Here is a 19,076-nt window from a genome sequence, read left to right on the forward strand (position 1 = left end):
ACAACGTTGCCTATAGGCACAAACCCACCATCTGGACCAAACAGGACTGGCAAAAAGTGCTCTTCACTGACGAGTTGCAGTTTTGTCTCACTTGGGGTGATGGTCGGATTTGCGTTTATCGTCGAAGGAATGAGCGTTACACCGAGGCCTGTACTCTGGAGCGGGATCGATTTGGAGGTGGAGGGTCCGTCATGGTCTGGGGCGGTGTGTCATCGGACTGAGCTTGTTGTCATTGCAGGCAATTTTAACGCTGTGCAATACAGGAAAGACATCCTCCTCCCTCATGTGGTACCCTTCCTGCAGGCTCATCCTGACATGACTCTCCAGCATGACCATGCCACCAGCCGTTCTGTGCGTGATTTCCTGCAAGACAGAAATGTCAGTGTTCTTCCATGGCCAGCAAAGAGCCCGGATCTCAATCCCATTGAGCACGTTACTGAGCCTGCTACTCATCCCCAGAAGATAAGATATGCATATTATTAGTATATTTGGATAGAAAACACTCTGAAGTTTCTAAAACTGTTTGAATCTTGAATCATGTCTGTGAGTATAACAGAACTTATTTAGCAGGCGAAACCCAGAGGACAAACCATTCAGTTTTTTATATTTTTTTTAAGTCACTCTCTTTTCAATGGGTTGTCATTAGGAATCCAGATTTCTAAAGGGAACTTCTTCCAGTTCCTACCGCCTCCACTGGATGTCAACAGTCTTTAGAAATCGGTTGAGGTTTTTCCTTTGTGTAATGAAGAAGTATCCCTGTTCAGAGCGAGGGTCACTTGTAGTGTACTGTTAGATAGAGGCGCATGACCAGAAAGCTAGCTACAGTTTGTTTTCCTCCTGTATTGAACACAGATCATCCCAGCTTCAATTTAATAGATTATTTACGTTAAAAATACCTAACGTTGTATTACAAAAGTAGCTTGAAATGTTTTGGCAAAGTTTAAAGGTAACTTTTGAGATATTTTGTAGTCACAAGTTGGAACCGGTGTTTTTCTGGATCAAACGAGCGAAATAAATGAACATTTTGGATATATATCGACGGAATTAATCGAATAAAAGGACCATTTGTGATGTTTATGGGACATATTGGAGTGCCAACAAAAGAAGCTCGTCAAAGGTAAGGCAATAATTATATTTTTATTTCTGCGTTTTGTGTCGCGCCTGCAGGTTTGAAATATGCTTCTCTCTCTTTGTTTACTGGGGTGCTATCCTCGGATAGCATCTTTTGCTTTTGCCGAAAAGCCTTTTTGAAATCTGACATGTTGGCTGGATTCACAACAAGTGTAGCTTTAATTTTCTATCTTGCATGTGTGATTTAATGAAAGTTTGATTTTTATAGTAATTTATTTGAATTTGACGCTCTGCATTTTCCCTGGCTTTTGGCCAGGTGGGACGTCCCACATATACCAGAGAGGTTAATGCTTCTGGTGGCCACACCAGACTGTTACTTTTGATTTTGACGCAGTTGACAGTGAGAGGCCGTTTTTTTTAATGAGTTTATATAGTGCATTCGGGAAGTATTCAGACCCCTTAACTTTATCCACATATTGATATGTTGCAGCCAAATTCTCCTCAAATTACACACAATACCCATTAATGACAAAGCAAAACCAAGTTTACGGACATTCTTGCAAATGTTTTAAAATTAAAAAACGGAAATATCACATTTACATATGTTGAAGCACCTTTGGCAGCGATTACAGCCTCGAGTCTTCTTGGGTATGACGCTACAAGCTTGGCATATCCCATTCTTCTCTGAAGATCCTCTCAAGCTCTGCCAGGTTGGATGGGAAGCGTCGCTGCACAGCTATTATCAGGTCTCTCCAGAGAAGTCCAGGCTCTGGCTAGGCCACTCAAGGACATTGAGACTTGTCCCGAAGCCTGCTCTGTCTTGGCTGTGTGCTTAAGGTCATTGTCCTGTTGGAAGGTGAACCTTCGCCCCAGTCTGAGGTCCTGAGCATCTGGAGCATATTTTCATCAATGATCTCTCTGTACTCTGCTCCGTTCATCTTTGCCTTGACCCTAACTAGTCTTCCAGTCCCTGGGAGAAAAACATCCCCACAGCATGATGCTGCCACCACCATGCTTCACCGTAGGGATGGTGCCAGGTTTCCTCCAGACGTGACACTTGGAATTCAGGCCAAAGAGTTCAATCTTGGTTTCATCAGACCAGAAAATCTTGCTTCACATGGTCTGAGATTCTTTAGGTGCCTTTTGGCAAACTCCAAGTGGGCTGTCATGTGCCTTTTACTGAGAAGTGGCTTCCATCTGGCTACTCTACCACGAAGGCCTGATTGGTGGAATGCTGCAGAGATGGTTGTCATTCTACAAGGTTCTCCCATCTCCACAGAGGAACTCTGGAGCTCTGTCAGAGTGACCATCAGGTTCTTGGTCATCGCTCTGACCAAGACCCTTCTCCCTCGATTGCTCAGTTTGGCCGGGCAGCCAACTCTAGGAAGAGTCTTGGTGGTTACAAACTTTTTCCATTTAAGAATGATGGAGGCCACTACGTTATTGGGGATCTTCAATGCTGCAGAAATGTTTTGATACCCTTCCCCAGATCTGTGCCTCAACACAATCCTGTCTCGGAGCTCTATGGACAATTCCTTTGACCTCATGGCTTGGTTTTTGCTCTGACATGCACTGTCAACTGTGGGACCTTATATAGACAGGTGTGCGTCTTTCCAAATCATGTCCAATTAATTGAATTCGCCACAGGTGGACTCTACTCAAAATCTAGAAACAAGGATAATCAATGGATGATCAATGGAAACAGGATGCACCTGAGCGTAATTCTCGAGTCTCATAGCAATGGGTCTGAATACTTACGTAAATAAGGTAATTCTGTTTTTATTTTTAATACATTTGCAAAAATGGGTTATTGTGTGTAGATTGATGAGAAAAAAATATGTAATCCATTTTAGAACAAGGCTGTAATGTAACAAAATGTGGAAAAACTCAAGGGGTCGAATACTTTCTCAATGCACTGTCTCATCATCATAACTGAAGGCCATACGAAGAGCTCGTTTCCAAAATGTAAAAACCACACATTTTTCACATTTGTGTTTTTTCACCAGAAATGATCGCTTATGGGTACCTTCATGTGTGTTGTGTGTAAAATATTACTGTTCTCAGATTTTAATTATTTTTTTTTGCAAAACAGTATAAATCCACTGTTTAGCTGGAATGGAAGGTGATATGTGGTTGTCTCACCTAACTATCGTAAGATGAATGCACTAACCAACCATACATCATTCTGGATAAGAGCATCTGCTAAATGACTAAAATGTCAAATGTAAATGTTTTGCATACAGATCTCATATTACTGTATTGATTAATACAAAAATATATAGGTACAGTGCCTTGCGAAAGTATTCGGCCCCCTTGAACTTTGCGACCTTTTGCCACATTTCAGGCTTCAAACATAAAGATATAAAACTGTATTTTTTTGTGAAGAATCAACAACAAGTGGGACACAATCATGAAGTGGAACGACATTTATTGGATATTTCAAACTTTTTTAACAAATCAAAAACTGAAAAATTGGGCGTGCAAAATTATTCAGCCCCTTTACTTTCAGTGCAGCAAACTCTCTCCAGAAGTTCAGTGAGGATCTCTGAATGATGCAATGTTGACCTAAATGACTAATGATGATAAATACAATCCACCTGTGTGTAATCAAGTCTCCGTATAAATGCACCTGCACTGTGATAGTCTCAGAGGTCCGTTAAAAGCGCAGAGAGCATCATAAAGAACAAGGAACACACCAGGCAGGTCCGAGATACTGTTGTGAAGAAGTTTAAAGCCGGATTTGGATACAAAAAGATTTCCCAAGCTTTAACCATCCCAAGGAGCACTGTGCAAGCGATAATATTGAAAAATACAGTTTTATATCTTTATGTTTGAAGCCTGAAATGTGGCAAAAGGTCGCAAAGTTCAAGGGGGCCGAATACTTTCGCAAGGCACTGTATATTGATGTCACAAATTATCATTTTTATAGTCCTTTATCAAAAGTATTGTTATTTGTTACATTTGACTGTGTAAAACCTATCAGTACTACTTATTTCTCTGAAAGTGTATATATAAGACAGCTATATAGCGTTTTGCAGACCATGTATGTAATTGAACAAGGCCATGTCATGATTAGATACACACATCTCTTTCATAAGTTCTTTAAACAATAAAAGAAAATGTACCAACATTTCTGAAAATGTATATATAGCATTTTGGAACCTCTTCATATCTCATTATCTGAGCAGAACTAACAAGGTCTCAATTAGGGCCTATCATTTAAACCCAACCTGACATAAAATGTCCTACCCTCCAAGGCATGTCTTCACTGTAGATGGGGTGCTAGAAGAAACATGATGATTATGTATAATGTGGCCTTATTATGCCTACTCTGATGTGTCCTCTCCAATTGAGTGAAACAAATCAAATTGTATGTTCACATGCACCGAATACCTGCTTGCTTAAAAGAGCCCTTCCCAACAATGCAGAGTTAAAAAATAAAATGTTAACTCAAGAAGAATAAAATACACAAGAATGGAGCTATATGGGACCCGATTCAGGAAAGTAGGCATATGTCGCAAGTCACGACTTCACAGGATAATTATTTTTTTTTAGCAAAATGCGTTTTTTGGCTGATATGCCTTCTCAAACATGTGAACTTTCATGTGCCTTCATAACAAACTTGCATGCTATCTGTAAATACAAAGTTAAATTACAAGCCTAGTTGGTTTAGCCTCAGAAAAAGACTGTAACCTTCCCGCTAGCCATGATTGTCTGAGATATTGAATGGGCTGGACATGCCGAGAGACGAGTTCGGGTTGGTCTGCCATATAGAAGGCTTCTGTCTATTTGAGCTCGTCAGTCTGTGTTGGTAATCCTGTCGAATGCATCTTTTTTTATTTTCGTGTAGTGGAGCTGCAAAAGTGTTGCTCTCCACTTTCTGGAGGATCAAGTTTTGAAATCAGTGGAATTAGAGTATGATAGGTTAGGATAGAGAAAACCCGTCTCTGGATTACATCTTCAAACTAAGGGCAACCATGGTATGGCATTCCAGACAGGGAGACGAGTCCATCGTGCATGATGATGTATACAGGTAAGATAGCTAGCAACATTTTCCGCAGCTCACAGATTACTGCACCTGTACATAGCCCACCTATAATTTAGCCCAAACAACTACCTCTTTCCCAACTGTATTTAATTTTAATTAATTTATTTATTTTGCTCCTTTGCACCCCATTATTTTTATTTCTACTTTGCACATTCTTCCATTGCAAAACTACCATTCCAGTGTTTTACTTGCTATATTGTATTTACTTTGCCACCATGGCCTTTTTTGCCTTTACCTCCCTTCTCACCTCATTTGCTCACATTGTATATAGACTTGTTTATACTGTATTATTGACTGTATGTTTGTTTTACTCCATATGTAACTCTGTGTCGTTGTATCTGTCGAACTGCTTTGCTTTATCTTGGCCAGGTCGCAATTGTAAATGAGAACTTGTTCTCAACTTGCCTACCTGGTTAAATAAAGGTAAAATAAATAAATAAATAAATATTATACATTTCTAATTTTGACAGAAAGTGGTTTAATTTCAAGCTAAACTGTACTGTTAGCTAGCTAGTTAACGTTAGCTGGCTGTTTCCCTAGCTGACATTATTCGTTTCCCAGAGCGGTTTGCTTTTCAGGTTAGAGCCTAATGTTAGCTAGCAAACATTGAACCTGGTTGGTTAGCTCCCAGACCTGTGGCATTGTTGGCACTTTGTTCATTGTTGTTTAACTAGCTAACTTTAGCTGGCTGGCTCGTTAGATAACATTACGTGACGTGTGTACAACACCCGTTGAATATGGCCAGTGTCAGTAAACATCTGCAAAAAAGTGTAATGTAATTGTTGCCAGCAGGGCTGGTTAGGCTGTTTTCATGTTATCCAGAGGTAAACAAATCATCGGCCAGAGAGTCAAGTGTGCGCTCCGAGAGCGAAACGAGATGGGCGGCTAAAGCTTAAGAGGTTGTGAACGATGCTGAATGGGTGTAGACAAAAGAAGAGCTCTTCACTAGATACCAAAACATTCAAAGGAGATTGTCTCAAAAGTGAGTTTACAAGTTGACCAACTTTCAAAGCAGAATTACTTTCCCATTGTTCCTCATATGCAGTGTATGATATACCATTTTGTAGTTCTGAGTTTCTACTTTTATCCTAAATAAAAAATAAATAAATAAATTGTTTTTGCTACATAAGGCCCGAATCCAGGTGGTGAGTCACATATTTAGGACTAACTTATTCCTTGCCATCCATTCTGAAACTAACTGGAGCTCTTTTGTGAAGTGTTGCAGTCAATTCAGTCGCTGTTGTAGCTGACGTGTATAGTATTGAGTCATCTGCATGCATAGACACACAGTGGCATGTCATTAGTAAAGATTGAAAAAAAGTAAGGGGCCTAAGCAGCTGCCCTGGTGAATTCCTGATTCTATGTAGATTATGTTGGATGAGCTTCCATTAAAGAACACCCTCTGTGTTCTGTTAGACAGGTACCTCTTTATCCACATTATTGCAGGGGGTGTAAAGCCATAACACATACGTTTTACCAGCTGCAGACTATGATCGATGATGTAAAAAGTTGCACTGAAGTCGGTAGCCCATGGAACAAAGGAATAGGGTCCTGTATGAACAGTGGAACAGCTGAGTCTGAGTTTAAGTCATATTTGAAGTCGAAATCGAGGTTAGTAACTTTCAATCTGATGTCCAGAAGTGACATTCTCCAAACACCCGACAAGGCCAACATCCCAGTTATTTGCAAGAGGAAGAGACGCAGGTACAGAGGACACAGAGCGGGATTCCTCGTGAGGATCTGCAGAAGGCAGGTGGGAAAGCTGCCGTTACCGTCACTATTGCTCGCCAACGTGCAATCATTGGACAATAAATTAGACGAGGTACGATCACGAATATCCTACCAACAGGACATCAAAAACTGCAATATCCTATGTTTCATGAAATCGTGGCTGAATGATGACATGGATATTCAGCTAGCGGGATATACGCTGCACCGGCAAGATAGGACAGCACGAGGGGGGTCTGTACATAGTTGTAAAAAACAGCTGGTGCACGAAATCTAAGGAGGTCTCTAGATTTTGCTCGCCTGAAGTAGAGTATCTTGTGATAAATTGGAGGCCAGACTACTTGCCTAGAGAGTTTTCAGCTATACTTTTTGTGGCTGTTTATTTACCACCACAGACAGATGGAACTAAGATCGCACTCAGTCAGCTGTATAAGGAAATAAGCAAACAGGAAACCACTCACCCAGAGGCGGCGCTCCTAGCAGCCGGAGAGTTTAATGCAGGGAAACTTAAATCAGTTCAACCTCATTTCTATCAACAGGTTAAATGTGCAACCAGAGGGAGAAATAATTATAGATCACCTGTACTACACACACAGAGACGCGTACAAAGCTCTCCCTCACCCTCCATTTGGTAAATCTGACCACTACTCTGTTGTCCTGATTCCTGCTTAAGCCATTTTGCCACAACTTTGGAAGAATGCTTGGTGTCATTGTCCATTTCGAAGACCCATTTGCGACCAAGCTTTAACTTCCTGACTGATGTCTTGAGTTGTTGCTTCAATATATCCACATCATTGTCCTTCCTCAATAATCAATCTATTTTGTGAAGTGCACCAGTCCCTCCTTCATTCAAGCACCCCCACAACATGATGCTGCCACCCCCGCGCTTCCCGGTTGGGATGGTGTTCTTCGGCTTGCAAGCCTCCCCCTTTTTCCTCCAAACATTACGATGGTCATTATGGTCAAACAGTTCTATTTTTGTTTCATCAGACCAGAGAACATTTCACCAAAAAGTACGATCTTTGTCCCCATGTGCAGTTGCAAACCATAGTCTGTTTTTTTCTTGTCGGTTTTGGAGCAGTGGCTTCTTTTGTTTGTACAGATGAACGTTGCTATCAGGTCTTTGGAAATTGCTCCCAAGGATGAACCAGACTTGTGGAGGTCTACAATTCTTTTCTGGGGTCTTGGCTGATTTCTTTTAATTTTCCCATGATGTCAAGCAAAGAGGCACTGAGTTTGACGGTAGGCCTTGAAATACATCCACAGTAAAGGTCGACCGACTATGATTTTTCAACGCCGATACCGATTATTGGAGGACCAAAAAAGCCGATACCGATTAATCGGCTGATTTAAAAATAAAAAAATAAAAACTTTTTACTTTGTAATAATGACAATTACAACAATACTGAATTAACACTTATTTTAACTTAATATAAAACATAAATAAAATAGATTTAGCCTCAAATAAATAATGAAACATGTTCAATTTCGTTTAAATAATGCAAAAACAAAGTGTTGGAGAAGAAAGTAATATGTGCCATGTAAAAATGTGTGCCATGTAAAATATGTGCCATGTAAAAAAGCTAACGTTTAAGTTCCTTGCTCAGAACATGAGAACATATGAAAGTTGGTGGTTCCGTTTAACATGAGACTTCAATATTCCAAGGTAAGAGGTTTTAGGTTGTAGTTAATATTGTATTTATAGGACTATTTCTCTCTATACCATTTGTATTTCATATACCTTTGGATGTTCTTATAGGCACTATAGTATTGCCAGTGTAACAGTATAGCTTCCATCCCCCCCTCGCCCCTACCTGGGCTCGAACCAGGAACACGTCGACAACAGCCACACTCGAAGCTACGTTACCCATCTCTCCACAAAAGCCACGGCCCTTGCAGCACAAGGGGAATAACTACTCCAAATCTAAAAGCGAGTGACGTTTGAAACAGTATTAGCGCACACCCAGCTAACTAGCTAGCCATTTCACATTGGTTACACCAGCCATTAGGCTGATAGGCTTGAAGTCATAAACAGCGCTGTGCTTGCGAAGAGCTGCTGGCAAAACGCACGAAAGTGCTCTTTGAATGAATGATTACAGGCCTGCTGCTGCTCAGTCAGACTGCTCTACCAAATCACCAAATAACATAATAACACACAGAAATACGAGCCTTTGGTCATTAATATGATCGAATCTGGAAACTATCATTTCGAAAACAAAACGTTTATTATTTCAGTGAAATACGGAACCGTTCGGTATTTTATCTAACGGGTGGCATCCCTAAGTCTAAATATTCTTGTTACATTGCACAACCTTCAATGTATGTCATAATTATGGAACATTCTGGCAAATTAGTTTGCAATGAGCCAGGCAGCCCAAACTGTTGCATATACCCTGACTCTGCGTGCAATGAATGCAAGAGAAATGACACAATTTCACCTGGTTAATATTGCCTGCTAAACTGGATCAGTAGTTATAACTAGTGATTATGATTGACTGTTTTTTATATGATAAGTTCAATGCTAGCTAGCAATTTACCTTGGCTTCTACTGCATTTGCGTAACAGGCAGGCTACTCGTGGAGTGCAAAGGTTAGAGCGTTGGACTAGTTAACTGTGCGGTTGCAAGATTGGATCCCCTGAGCTGACCAGGTGAAAATCTGTCGTTCTGCCCCTGAACAAGGCAGTTAACCCACAGTTCCTAGGCAGTCATTGAGAATAAGAATGTGTTCTTAACTGACTTGCCTAGTTAAATAAAAGGTATAAAAAAATAAATGTAAAAAAAATAATAATAATCGAAAATCGGCACCCAAAAATAGCGATTTCCGATTGTTATGAAAACTTGAAATCGGAAACTTGAATGACAGAGGAATTGGATTTGAATTGGAATAGTTCATAAAGAGGACTAATTAAGTCACAGTGGCATGAGTAAGATGAATGTGCCTGTTAATGATTTCAAGTTTCTCTGCAATGACAGAGGTCAAACGTTTTCTGTAAGTCTTCACAAGGTTTTCACACACTGTTGCTGGTATTTTGGCCCATTCCTCCATGCAGATCTCCTCTAGAGCAGTGATGTTTTGGGGCTGTTGCTGGGCAACACAGACTTTCAACTCCCTCCAAAGATTTTCTATGGGGTTGAGATCTGGAGACTGGCTAGGCCACTCCAGGACCTTGAAATGCTTCTTACGAAGCCACTCCTTCGATTGCCTGGGCGGTGTGTTTGGGATCATTGTCATGCTGAAAGACCCAGCCACGTTTCATCTTCAATGCCCTTGCTGATGGAAGGAGGTTTTCACTCAAAATCTCACGATACATGGCCCCATTCATTCTTTCCTTTACACGGATCAGTCGTCCTGGTCCCTTCGCAGAAAAGAGCCGACTCTCTTTTCTGTATACATCAATGATGTTGCTCTTGCTGCTGGTGATTCTCTGATCCACCTCTACGCGACCACACCATTCTGTATACTTCGGGCCCCTCCTTGGACACTGTGTTAACTAACCTCCAGACGAGCTTCAATGCCATTACAACTCTCCTTCCGTGGCCTCCAACTGCTCTTAAACGCAAGTAAAACTAAATGCATGCTTTTCAATCGATCGCTGCCCGCACCTGCTCACCCGTCCAGCATCACTACTCTGGACGGCTCTGATTTAGAATACGGGGACAACTACAAATACCTGGGTGTCTGGTTAGACTGTAAACTCTCCTTCCAGACTCACATTAAGCATCTCCAATCCAAAATTAAATCTAGAATCGGCTTCCTATATCGCAACAAAGCATCCTTCACTCATGCTGCCAAACATACCCTCGTAAAACTGACCATCCTATCGATCCTCGACTTCGGTGATGTCATCTATAACATAGCCTCCAACACACTACTCAACAAACTGGATGCAGTCTATCACAGTGCCATCCGTTTTGTCACCAAAGCCCCATACACTACCCACCATTGCGACCTGTACGCTCTCGTTGGTTGGCCCTCGCTTCATACTCGTCGCCAAACCCACTGGCTACAGGTTATCTACAAGTCTCTGCTAGGTAAAGCCCCGCCTTATCTCAACTCACTGCTCACCATAGCAGCACCCACTCGTAGCATGCGCTCCAGCAGGTATATCTCACTGGTCACCCCCAAAGGCAATTCCTCCTTTGGTCGTCTTTCCTTCCAGTTCTCTGCTGCCCATGACTGAAACGAATTGCAAAAATCTCTGAAGCTGGAGACTCACATCTCCCTCACTAGCTTTAAGCACCAGCTGTCAGAGCATTTTACAGATCACTGCACCTGTACTTAGCCTATCTGTAAACAGCCCATCTATCTACCTACCTCAACCCCATACTGGTATTTATTTATTTATTTATTTTGCTCCTTTGCACCCCAGTATCTCTACCTGCACATTCATCTTCTGCCGATCTACCATTCCAGTGTTTAATTGCTATATTGTAATTACTTCGCCACCATGGCCTATTTATTTCCTTAACGTACCTCATTTGCACTCACTGTATATAGACTTTTTGTTTTATTTTGTTCTACTGTATTATTGACTGTATGTTTTGTTTATTCCATGTGTAACTCTGTGTTGTTGTATGTGTCGAATTGCTACGCTTTATCTTGGCCAGGTCGCAGTTGCAAATGAGAACTTGTTCTCAACAAGCCTACCTGGTTAAATAAAGGTTAAATAAATTTTTAAAAATAAATAAATAAAAAACAGCCCCAAAGCATGATGTTCCCACCCCCATGCTTCACAGTAGGTATGGTGTTCTTTGGATGCAACTCAGCATTCTTTGTCCTCCAAACACGACGAGTTGAGTTTTTACCAAAAAGTTGTATTTTGGTTTCATCTGACCATATGACATTCTCCCAATCTTCTTCTAATGTATGTGGAGATAAGTGAGAGTTTGCTCTCTAGCAAACTTCAGATGGGCCTGGACATGTACTGGCTTAAGCAGGGGGACACGTCTGGCACTGCAGGATTTGAGTCCCTGGCGGCGTAGTGTGTTACTGATGGTAGGCTTTGTTACTTTGGTCCCAGCTCTCTGCAGGTCATTCAGTAGGTCCCTCCGTGTGGTTCTGGGATTTTTGCTCACCATTCTTGTGATCATTTTGACCCCATGGGGTGAGATCTTGCGTGGAGCCCCAGATCGAGGGAGATTATCAGTGGTCTTGTATGTCTTCCATTTCCTAATAATTGCTCCCACAGTTGATTTCTTCAAACCAAGCTGCTTACCTATTGCAGATTCATTCTTCCCAGCCTGGTGCAGGTCTACAATTTTGTTTCTGGTGTCCTTTGACAGCTCTTTGGTCTTGGCCATAGTGGAGTTTGGAGTGTGACTGTTTGAGGTTGTGGACAGGTGTCTTTTATACTAATAACAAGTTCAAACAGGTGCTATTAATACAGGTAACGAGTGGAGGACAGAGGAGCCTCTTAAAGAAGAAGTTACAGGTCTGTGAGAGCCAGAAATCTTGCTTGTTTGTAGGTGATCAAATACTTATTTCCCACCATAATTTGCAAATAAATTCATTAAAAATCCTACAATGTGATTTGGGGGATTTTTTTTCTCATTTTGTCTGTCATAGTTGAAGTGTAGGTTATGATGAAAATTACAGGCCTCTCATCTTTTTAAGTGGGAGAACTTGCACAATTGGTGGCTGACTAATACTTTTTTGCCCTGTATTTGGTAAGGCAATTGCTCGGCCTCCAACCGCAAGGCACTACAGAGGGTAGTGTGTACGGCACAGTACATCACTGGGGCTAAGCTGCCTGCCATCCAGAACCTCTACACCAGGCGGTGTCAGAGGAAGGCCCGAAAAATTGTCAAAGACCTCAGCCACAACAGTCATAGACTGTTCTCTCTACTACCGCATGGAAAGCAGTACCGGAGTGCAAAGTCTAGGACAAAAAGGCTTCTCAACAGTTTTTACCCCCAAGCCATAAGACTCCGGAACAGGTAATCAAATGGCTACCTGGACTATTTGCATTGTGTGCCCACCGAAACCCTCTTCAATGCTGCTGCTACACTCTGTTTATCATATATACATAGTCACTTTAACTATACATACATGTACATACTACCTCAATTGGCCCAACCAACCAGTGCCCCCGGCACATTGGCTAACCGGTGTTATGGGATTTTTTTATCAAAAATGACTAAATGAAGTATTCTGCACTATAATGGCAAGAATTCTACCCTGTCTTTCTTGTAGTATTAAATAATGTTTGTTCATTAGGAAGGGGTTATATGGCATGTACCTAGGAAGAAAGGAATGTATGTGGCGATAAGAGAGGACAGGGAGAGCTCCTCCAGTGTTATAATGTCTGGGGGAGCCTGGAACTGTCAGCTGAGGGGTTATAAACTGTGGTTAGACTCATGAGAAAATCCCTGTTGGTGTGTATGTATGTGCGTAGTTTAGGATGGTATAAGAAGAAATGTATTTGTCAAAACTTGAGAGCTCTTGCAAATAAATTGGGATCTGATCAATTGTGAGCTGCGAATTCTGTCTGTTTTATTTAAGACCATAACTTTACAACCTCTGGGTATCAGACAGATAAATATAATTGGAATTTATGAACACTGATTAAATAATTACTTGACACCGGGATATCTGCATTGTGTCCCGCCACCCGCCAACCTCTCTTTTACGCTACTGCTACTCTCTGTTCATCATTTATGCATAGTCACTTTAACCATATCTACATGTTCATACTACCTCAATCAGCCCGACTAACCGGTGCCTGTATGTAGCCTCGCTCCTGTATATAGCCTCGCTACTGTTATTTTTCAGTCTTTTTACTGATGTTTTTATTTATTTACTTACCTATTGTTCACCTAATAAATTTTTTGCACTGTTGGTTAGAGCCTGTAAGTAAGCATTTCACTGTAAGTTCTACACCTGTAAGGTCTACACCTATGTGCATGTGACAAATAAAATTAGATTTGATAAGATGTCGCCTTTCTCTGTCGGCAAAATAGTGCGCAACATCAGATAGATTAGCGCTTATCATACCGTCCTAAAACATTAACAGGCACATTCATCTTACTCATGCCACTGTGACTTAATTAGTCCTCTTTATGAACTATTCCAATTCAAATCCAATTCCAATCACTTTTATTTTCTAAGAGGAAACTTCATGTTTGGTGAAGAATTGGTACATGCAAGGCATATGACAATAAAGAACACATACAGTATAACATTTAATTCAATCGTAACTTAAAACAAAAACAAGTTGAGGAGTTTGATAGATGCTTCACTCTTAGATCTGAATGGGAGAGATCTATATCTATGCCCAGGGGGTAGGGTGTTATATTCTTCTAGCCTAGGACTGTTCTCATTGGAGTACAAAGTTCTGAATTTTATGGCAGGACAGGAGCAGAAGCAGAGAGACAGAGTGGAGGGAGCAGAGAATGTAAGGCGCATACCAGGATCCCTGCCACAGAGGGAAGTACATGAAGCAAGTGTTACCCACTCAACCAGACTTTGGTCCACATTCATTTTCTTTCAAAAGTAGTACTGTGAGGTATGAGAAATGGGACGTCCAACTCTCTGGCTTATTGTATTTTCAAACAATGTAAGTAGACGAAAAGACAGGCATGGTTTGTAACTTTTTAAATCATATAAATCCATGTAAAAGGGCAATTAATTTATTCATTCAGTTCAGACAACTTTTGGCCAAAGGGTTTTAGCCATCAACTTCATGATATCCTACAAAATATGAATTTCAATGTTGTATTAAAATGTTGAATGCAGAGAGGCAAGTTCAAATTTGAAGTGTAGGCTACTGTTGTATCAAATAAAAGTTTGTTGTGTATACAGGTTTTTGGATCTTATCGCAGGTGCAGCAAAATGCTTGTGTTTCTATCTCCAACAGGGAAATAATAATACCTGTCAATACAAAACATAATCAAAAAAGTTCAAAGAAAGGAATTAAGAAATATCAGAATGAGCAATTTCAGTCAGGAATATATATTCAGACCACATGACTTTTTCCAGATTTTGTTAAGTTACAGCTTTATTCTAAAATGTATTAAAGAGTTTTTCCCCCTAATCAATCTACACACAACACCCCATAAAGAAAAAGCTGGGCCACACAAGGACTTTCAGAAACTTGTCCCGAAGCCACTCCTGTGTTGTCTTGGCTGTGTGCCAAGGGTCGTTAGTCCTGTTGGAAGGTAAACCTTCACCCCAGTCTGAGTTCCTGAGCACTCTGGAGCATGTTTTCATTCAGGATCTCTATGTACTTTGCTCCTTTCATGTTTCCCTCAATCAAGACTACTCTCCCAGTCCCTGCTGCTGAAAAACATCCCCACAGCATGATGCTGCCACCACCATGCTTCACCGTAGGGTTGGTACCAGGTTTCCTCCAGACATACCATTCAGGCCCAAAAATTTTAATCTGGGTTTCATCAGACCAGAGAATCTTGTTTCTCATGGTCTGAGAGTCCTTTAGGTGCCTTTTGGCAAACTCCAAGCTGGCTGTCATGTGCCTTTTACTGAGGAGTGGCCTAGAAGAGTCTTGGTGGTTCCAAACTTCTTCCATTTCAGAATGATGGAGGCCACTGTGTTCTTGGGGACCTTCAATGCTGGAGAAATGTTTTGGTACCCTTCCACAGATCTGTGCCGACACAATCCTGTCTTGGAGCCCTGCGGACAATTCCTTCGACCTCATGGCTTGGTTATTGCTCTGACATGCACTTTCAACTGTGGGACCTTATATAAACAGGTGTGTGCCTTTCCAAATCAGGCCCAATCAATTTAATTTACCACAGGTGGACTCAAATCAAGTTGTAGAAACATCTCAAGAATGATCCATGTAAACAGGGTGCACCTGAACTCAATTTTGAGTCTCATAGCAAGTAGTCTGAAAACTGTTTTTTATTTTGAATACATATGCGAAAATATCTAAAAAGCTGTTTTCACTTCGTCATTATGGGGTATTGTGTGTAGATTGATGAGGAAATGTTTTTATTTTAGAATAAGGCTGTAACGTAACAAAATGTGGAAAAAGAGGTCTGAAAACTTTCTGAATGCACTGTATCTAGTCATATCAGTTTAGATTACAAAGGATGCATTCTTAAAAAGTATTCAAACGGGGCCTCGATGTCTGGCTCACTGAAGATGACGATATACCCTTGCTAACTGTTCGGCTCAAATATTCTCTTTAACTCACTAGACCCGCATTTTACTCATACCTGGGTTTAAGTATACTGAACAAAAATATAAACACAGCATGTAAAGTGTTGGGACCATGTTTCATGAACTGAAATAAAAGACCCCAGACATTTTCAATACCCACAAAAAGCTTATTTCTCTAAAATGTTGTGCACAAATTGGTTTATGTCCCTATATGTTGGAGAGCATTTTTCCTTTGCCAAGATAGATGTGGCATATCAAGAAGCTGATTAAACAGCATGATCATTACACAGGTGCACTTTGTGCTGGTGATAATAAAAGGCCAATCTAAATTGTGCTGTTTTGTCACACAACACAATGCCACAGATGTCTCAAGTTAAGGGAGCGTACAACTGGCATGCTGACTGCAGGAATGTCCACCATGCCCACTCATGGCTACGCCCCTGCCCAGTCATGTGAAATCCATATATTAGGGCCTAATGAATTTATTTAAATTGACTGATTTCCTTATATGAACTGTAACTCAGGAAATTGTTGCATGTTGCGTTGATATTTTGGTTCAGTATAGTTTTTGAAATCGCTCAAATACTTTAGCTGTGCTTGATTGAGCTTGCCTGGAACAATGGGACCAATGGAATAGTCCTCAAAGTCCAAACCCCACCCCTCTGACACTCTCAAGCAAATGCTCAAAGATACTATTCAAACCCAGAACGAAGTTCGATTCATTAGCTCTTGTGGACAAAGACAACTGACTCAGTCGATCACCATGTGGAAAATGCCCTGCTTTTATTAGTCAAATGAGATTCATTTTTTCACCCTGCATGTGCATCTGCCCCAGTGCTGAAGCCTCGGCAGCCCTTCCACTGTCCTCTGCATTGTGAAGGCCAGGGCCACATACAATTCCTGAGAGAGGCATGGCATCCTGCCCCAGAGAACTGCAAGCACAGCGTAACTCCACAAATACAATTTCAGAGGCAAGCCCAAACACGTTCACAAAGATACATAGCCACCACACTGTGAACACAGTCTTGGGGAGGCATTCGGTTGATTCATTTTTGAAAAATATTGTGAATAGTTAGTAGTAGCCGTACAGTGCTGTCGTTAACTTTGGTAAGTCGAGTGTAGTGGTCTACTTTTATGTTGCTGGTTTGCGGATAAAAATCAGTGGTTAAGGTTCTGTGCTGTCCATTGTGCTGAATCAGTCTTGGGGCGCAAAACTCACCGGCAGAGCAGTAAGATTTTGTTTGACATTTTCGCTGATTGGGATACCAGCGCTGCAAAATACAATTACTTTCTTTCACTGTTATGAGCAATCTGTCCTACACATAAGACACGTATTGCTACTTCTGAAACTTTGCACTTGACAGTCTAGGCCAACATACACCCATTAATGTTTCTACACACTGCATCAAACAGACATACATACTCCAACACACAAACACGTCTTCTGATAAATCACCACGACTTACACACAAAATAGAAGATGATGAAAGATTATCATATAAGTGTCATGGCTAGTGTAGATAGATGCTCACTCAGTATGAAATGACTGCCTCTCAGTGGCCCACTTAAGCGACTCCACTGGTTTGAATATAGGGACTTTAATACGTCTAACTGTTCGCAGTAATTTAATCAAAAATATTAATGGAGGCATTTTGTCTCAAAGTTAATGATTCTACAATAATGCCGAATTGTTTTGTTTTCAAATGTATGGCTCTCACTGTTTCTCCCATTGAGAAACGGAGACTGCTGAAAGCACACCGCTGCAGAGGCGAATCACCCCGCGCCACTAGAGAACAGACCTCACACTGAAAGAAAGAAGCATGCAAGATGTCTCACCGCTCGTGGTTGTAGTCGACTTCGATCGCTTTCCACAGAGACACTGAAGCATATGCACACCTTTCTTCAGGAAAAGCCTCGGAATCTTCATTGATTTGGGTTGTAGTGTTTCTTCGTCAATTCACGCAATCTGACACTATTACGGTGGAGGTTATTTAAGTACAGCCACCTCAGGTCGATCACCGTGCGATCCAGATCCCTGGCTTCCCTCAGCAGATCGAAAACCACAGAAAAGCCTCGACAAAGCGACGCAATACATTACACCGACACATCCTGATATATTTTTCATTGATGAGAATTCCAACAAAAACACCCATGGCTCCATGAATTTCAAACTATGCCACAAGGACTTCAGAATAATTTCCCATAGTCTATGCCTCTTCTCGGTTTTACAAGCAGACGTAAAACGAGGTGTCCCCTGGTTCGAGCGCGCACGCTAAAGTTAAACCGCAGGGTAGAGTGACAGCATCTACCCTCATCTCCGTGGATGAGGTAATGCGCCTTGTTCATCCTTGGTGGTAGGCTACAGTGGGGCGTGAGGGATACCAGGGCATATCAGAGTGAGAAAGAGAAGCTATCGACTATAGGAGTGGCTGCGGTTCCAGATTTTCTGGAAACTTTGATTTGCCGTGGTTTAAGATAAGGAGTTTTCTGCGCATGTGCGGTATTTATCTTAGTTGCGGCACTCTTCGCTGCTGCGCAATACTCCTCTTTCGTTTCCCCAACTAACGCCTTTGTCTGTTGTAGCCTACAAACTTTGTTGTATATGTTTGAACTATTGCATTCCATGTCTCAGTACGCTATTAAGCACTAGCTCAATTTCATGTTATTTTTTTCAGGAAGTTAGTTCGGCAACATGCAGCTATTTACATGTTGTTCACAAGAGACATGATCAACATGTTCATACAAACTCACGGATAGTATTTTGCCCCAATACAAAACTCAAATACAAAAAAAGTGGAGAGTTTTGCATTGGGGCATGAAGCTATCTAGGCAGCATACAGTTGAAGTCGGAAGTTGACATACACCTTAGCCAAATACATTTAAACTCAGTTTTTCACAATTCCTGACATTTAATCCTAGTAAAAATGCCCTGTCTTTGGTCAATTAGGATCACCACTTTATTTTAAGAATGTGAAATGTCAGAATAATAGTAGAGAGAATTATTTATTTCAGCTTTTATTTCTTTCATCACATTCCCAGTGGGTCAGAAGTTTACATACACTCAATTAGTATTTGGTAGCATTGCCTTTAACTTGGGTCAAATGTTT

At 41.1% G+C, this 19,076-nt stretch overlaps 1 protein-coding gene across 3 annotated transcripts in view; it reads right to left on the reverse strand.

Annotated features, from left to right (window-relative positions):
• LOC112265000 (fibroblast growth factor 12) overlaps positions 1–19,076 on the reverse strand; it is a 139,781-nt gene that overhangs the window by 64,628 nt on the left and 56,077 nt on the right. Inside the window, exon 1 of one of the 3 annotated variants that reach the window (XM_024441961.2) lies at positions 17,806–18,356. The exons of the other annotated variants lie outside the window; for them this stretch is intronic. Within the exon in view, the coding sequence (XP_024297729.1) occupies positions 17,806–17,896 (91 nt within the window). The 5' untranslated portion in view covers positions 17,897–18,356. Of the gene's footprint in view, positions 1–17,805; positions 18,357–19,076 lie in introns of those variants that run through there. 3 annotated transcript variants of the gene reach the window in all.

The sequence above is a fragment of the Oncorhynchus tshawytscha genome, linkage group LG13 (assembly GCF_018296145.1).
Source record: "Oncorhynchus tshawytscha isolate Ot180627B linkage group LG13, Otsh_v2.0, whole genome shotgun sequence".
NCBI lineage: Eukaryota > Metazoa > Chordata > Actinopteri > Salmoniformes > Salmonidae > Oncorhynchus > Oncorhynchus tshawytscha.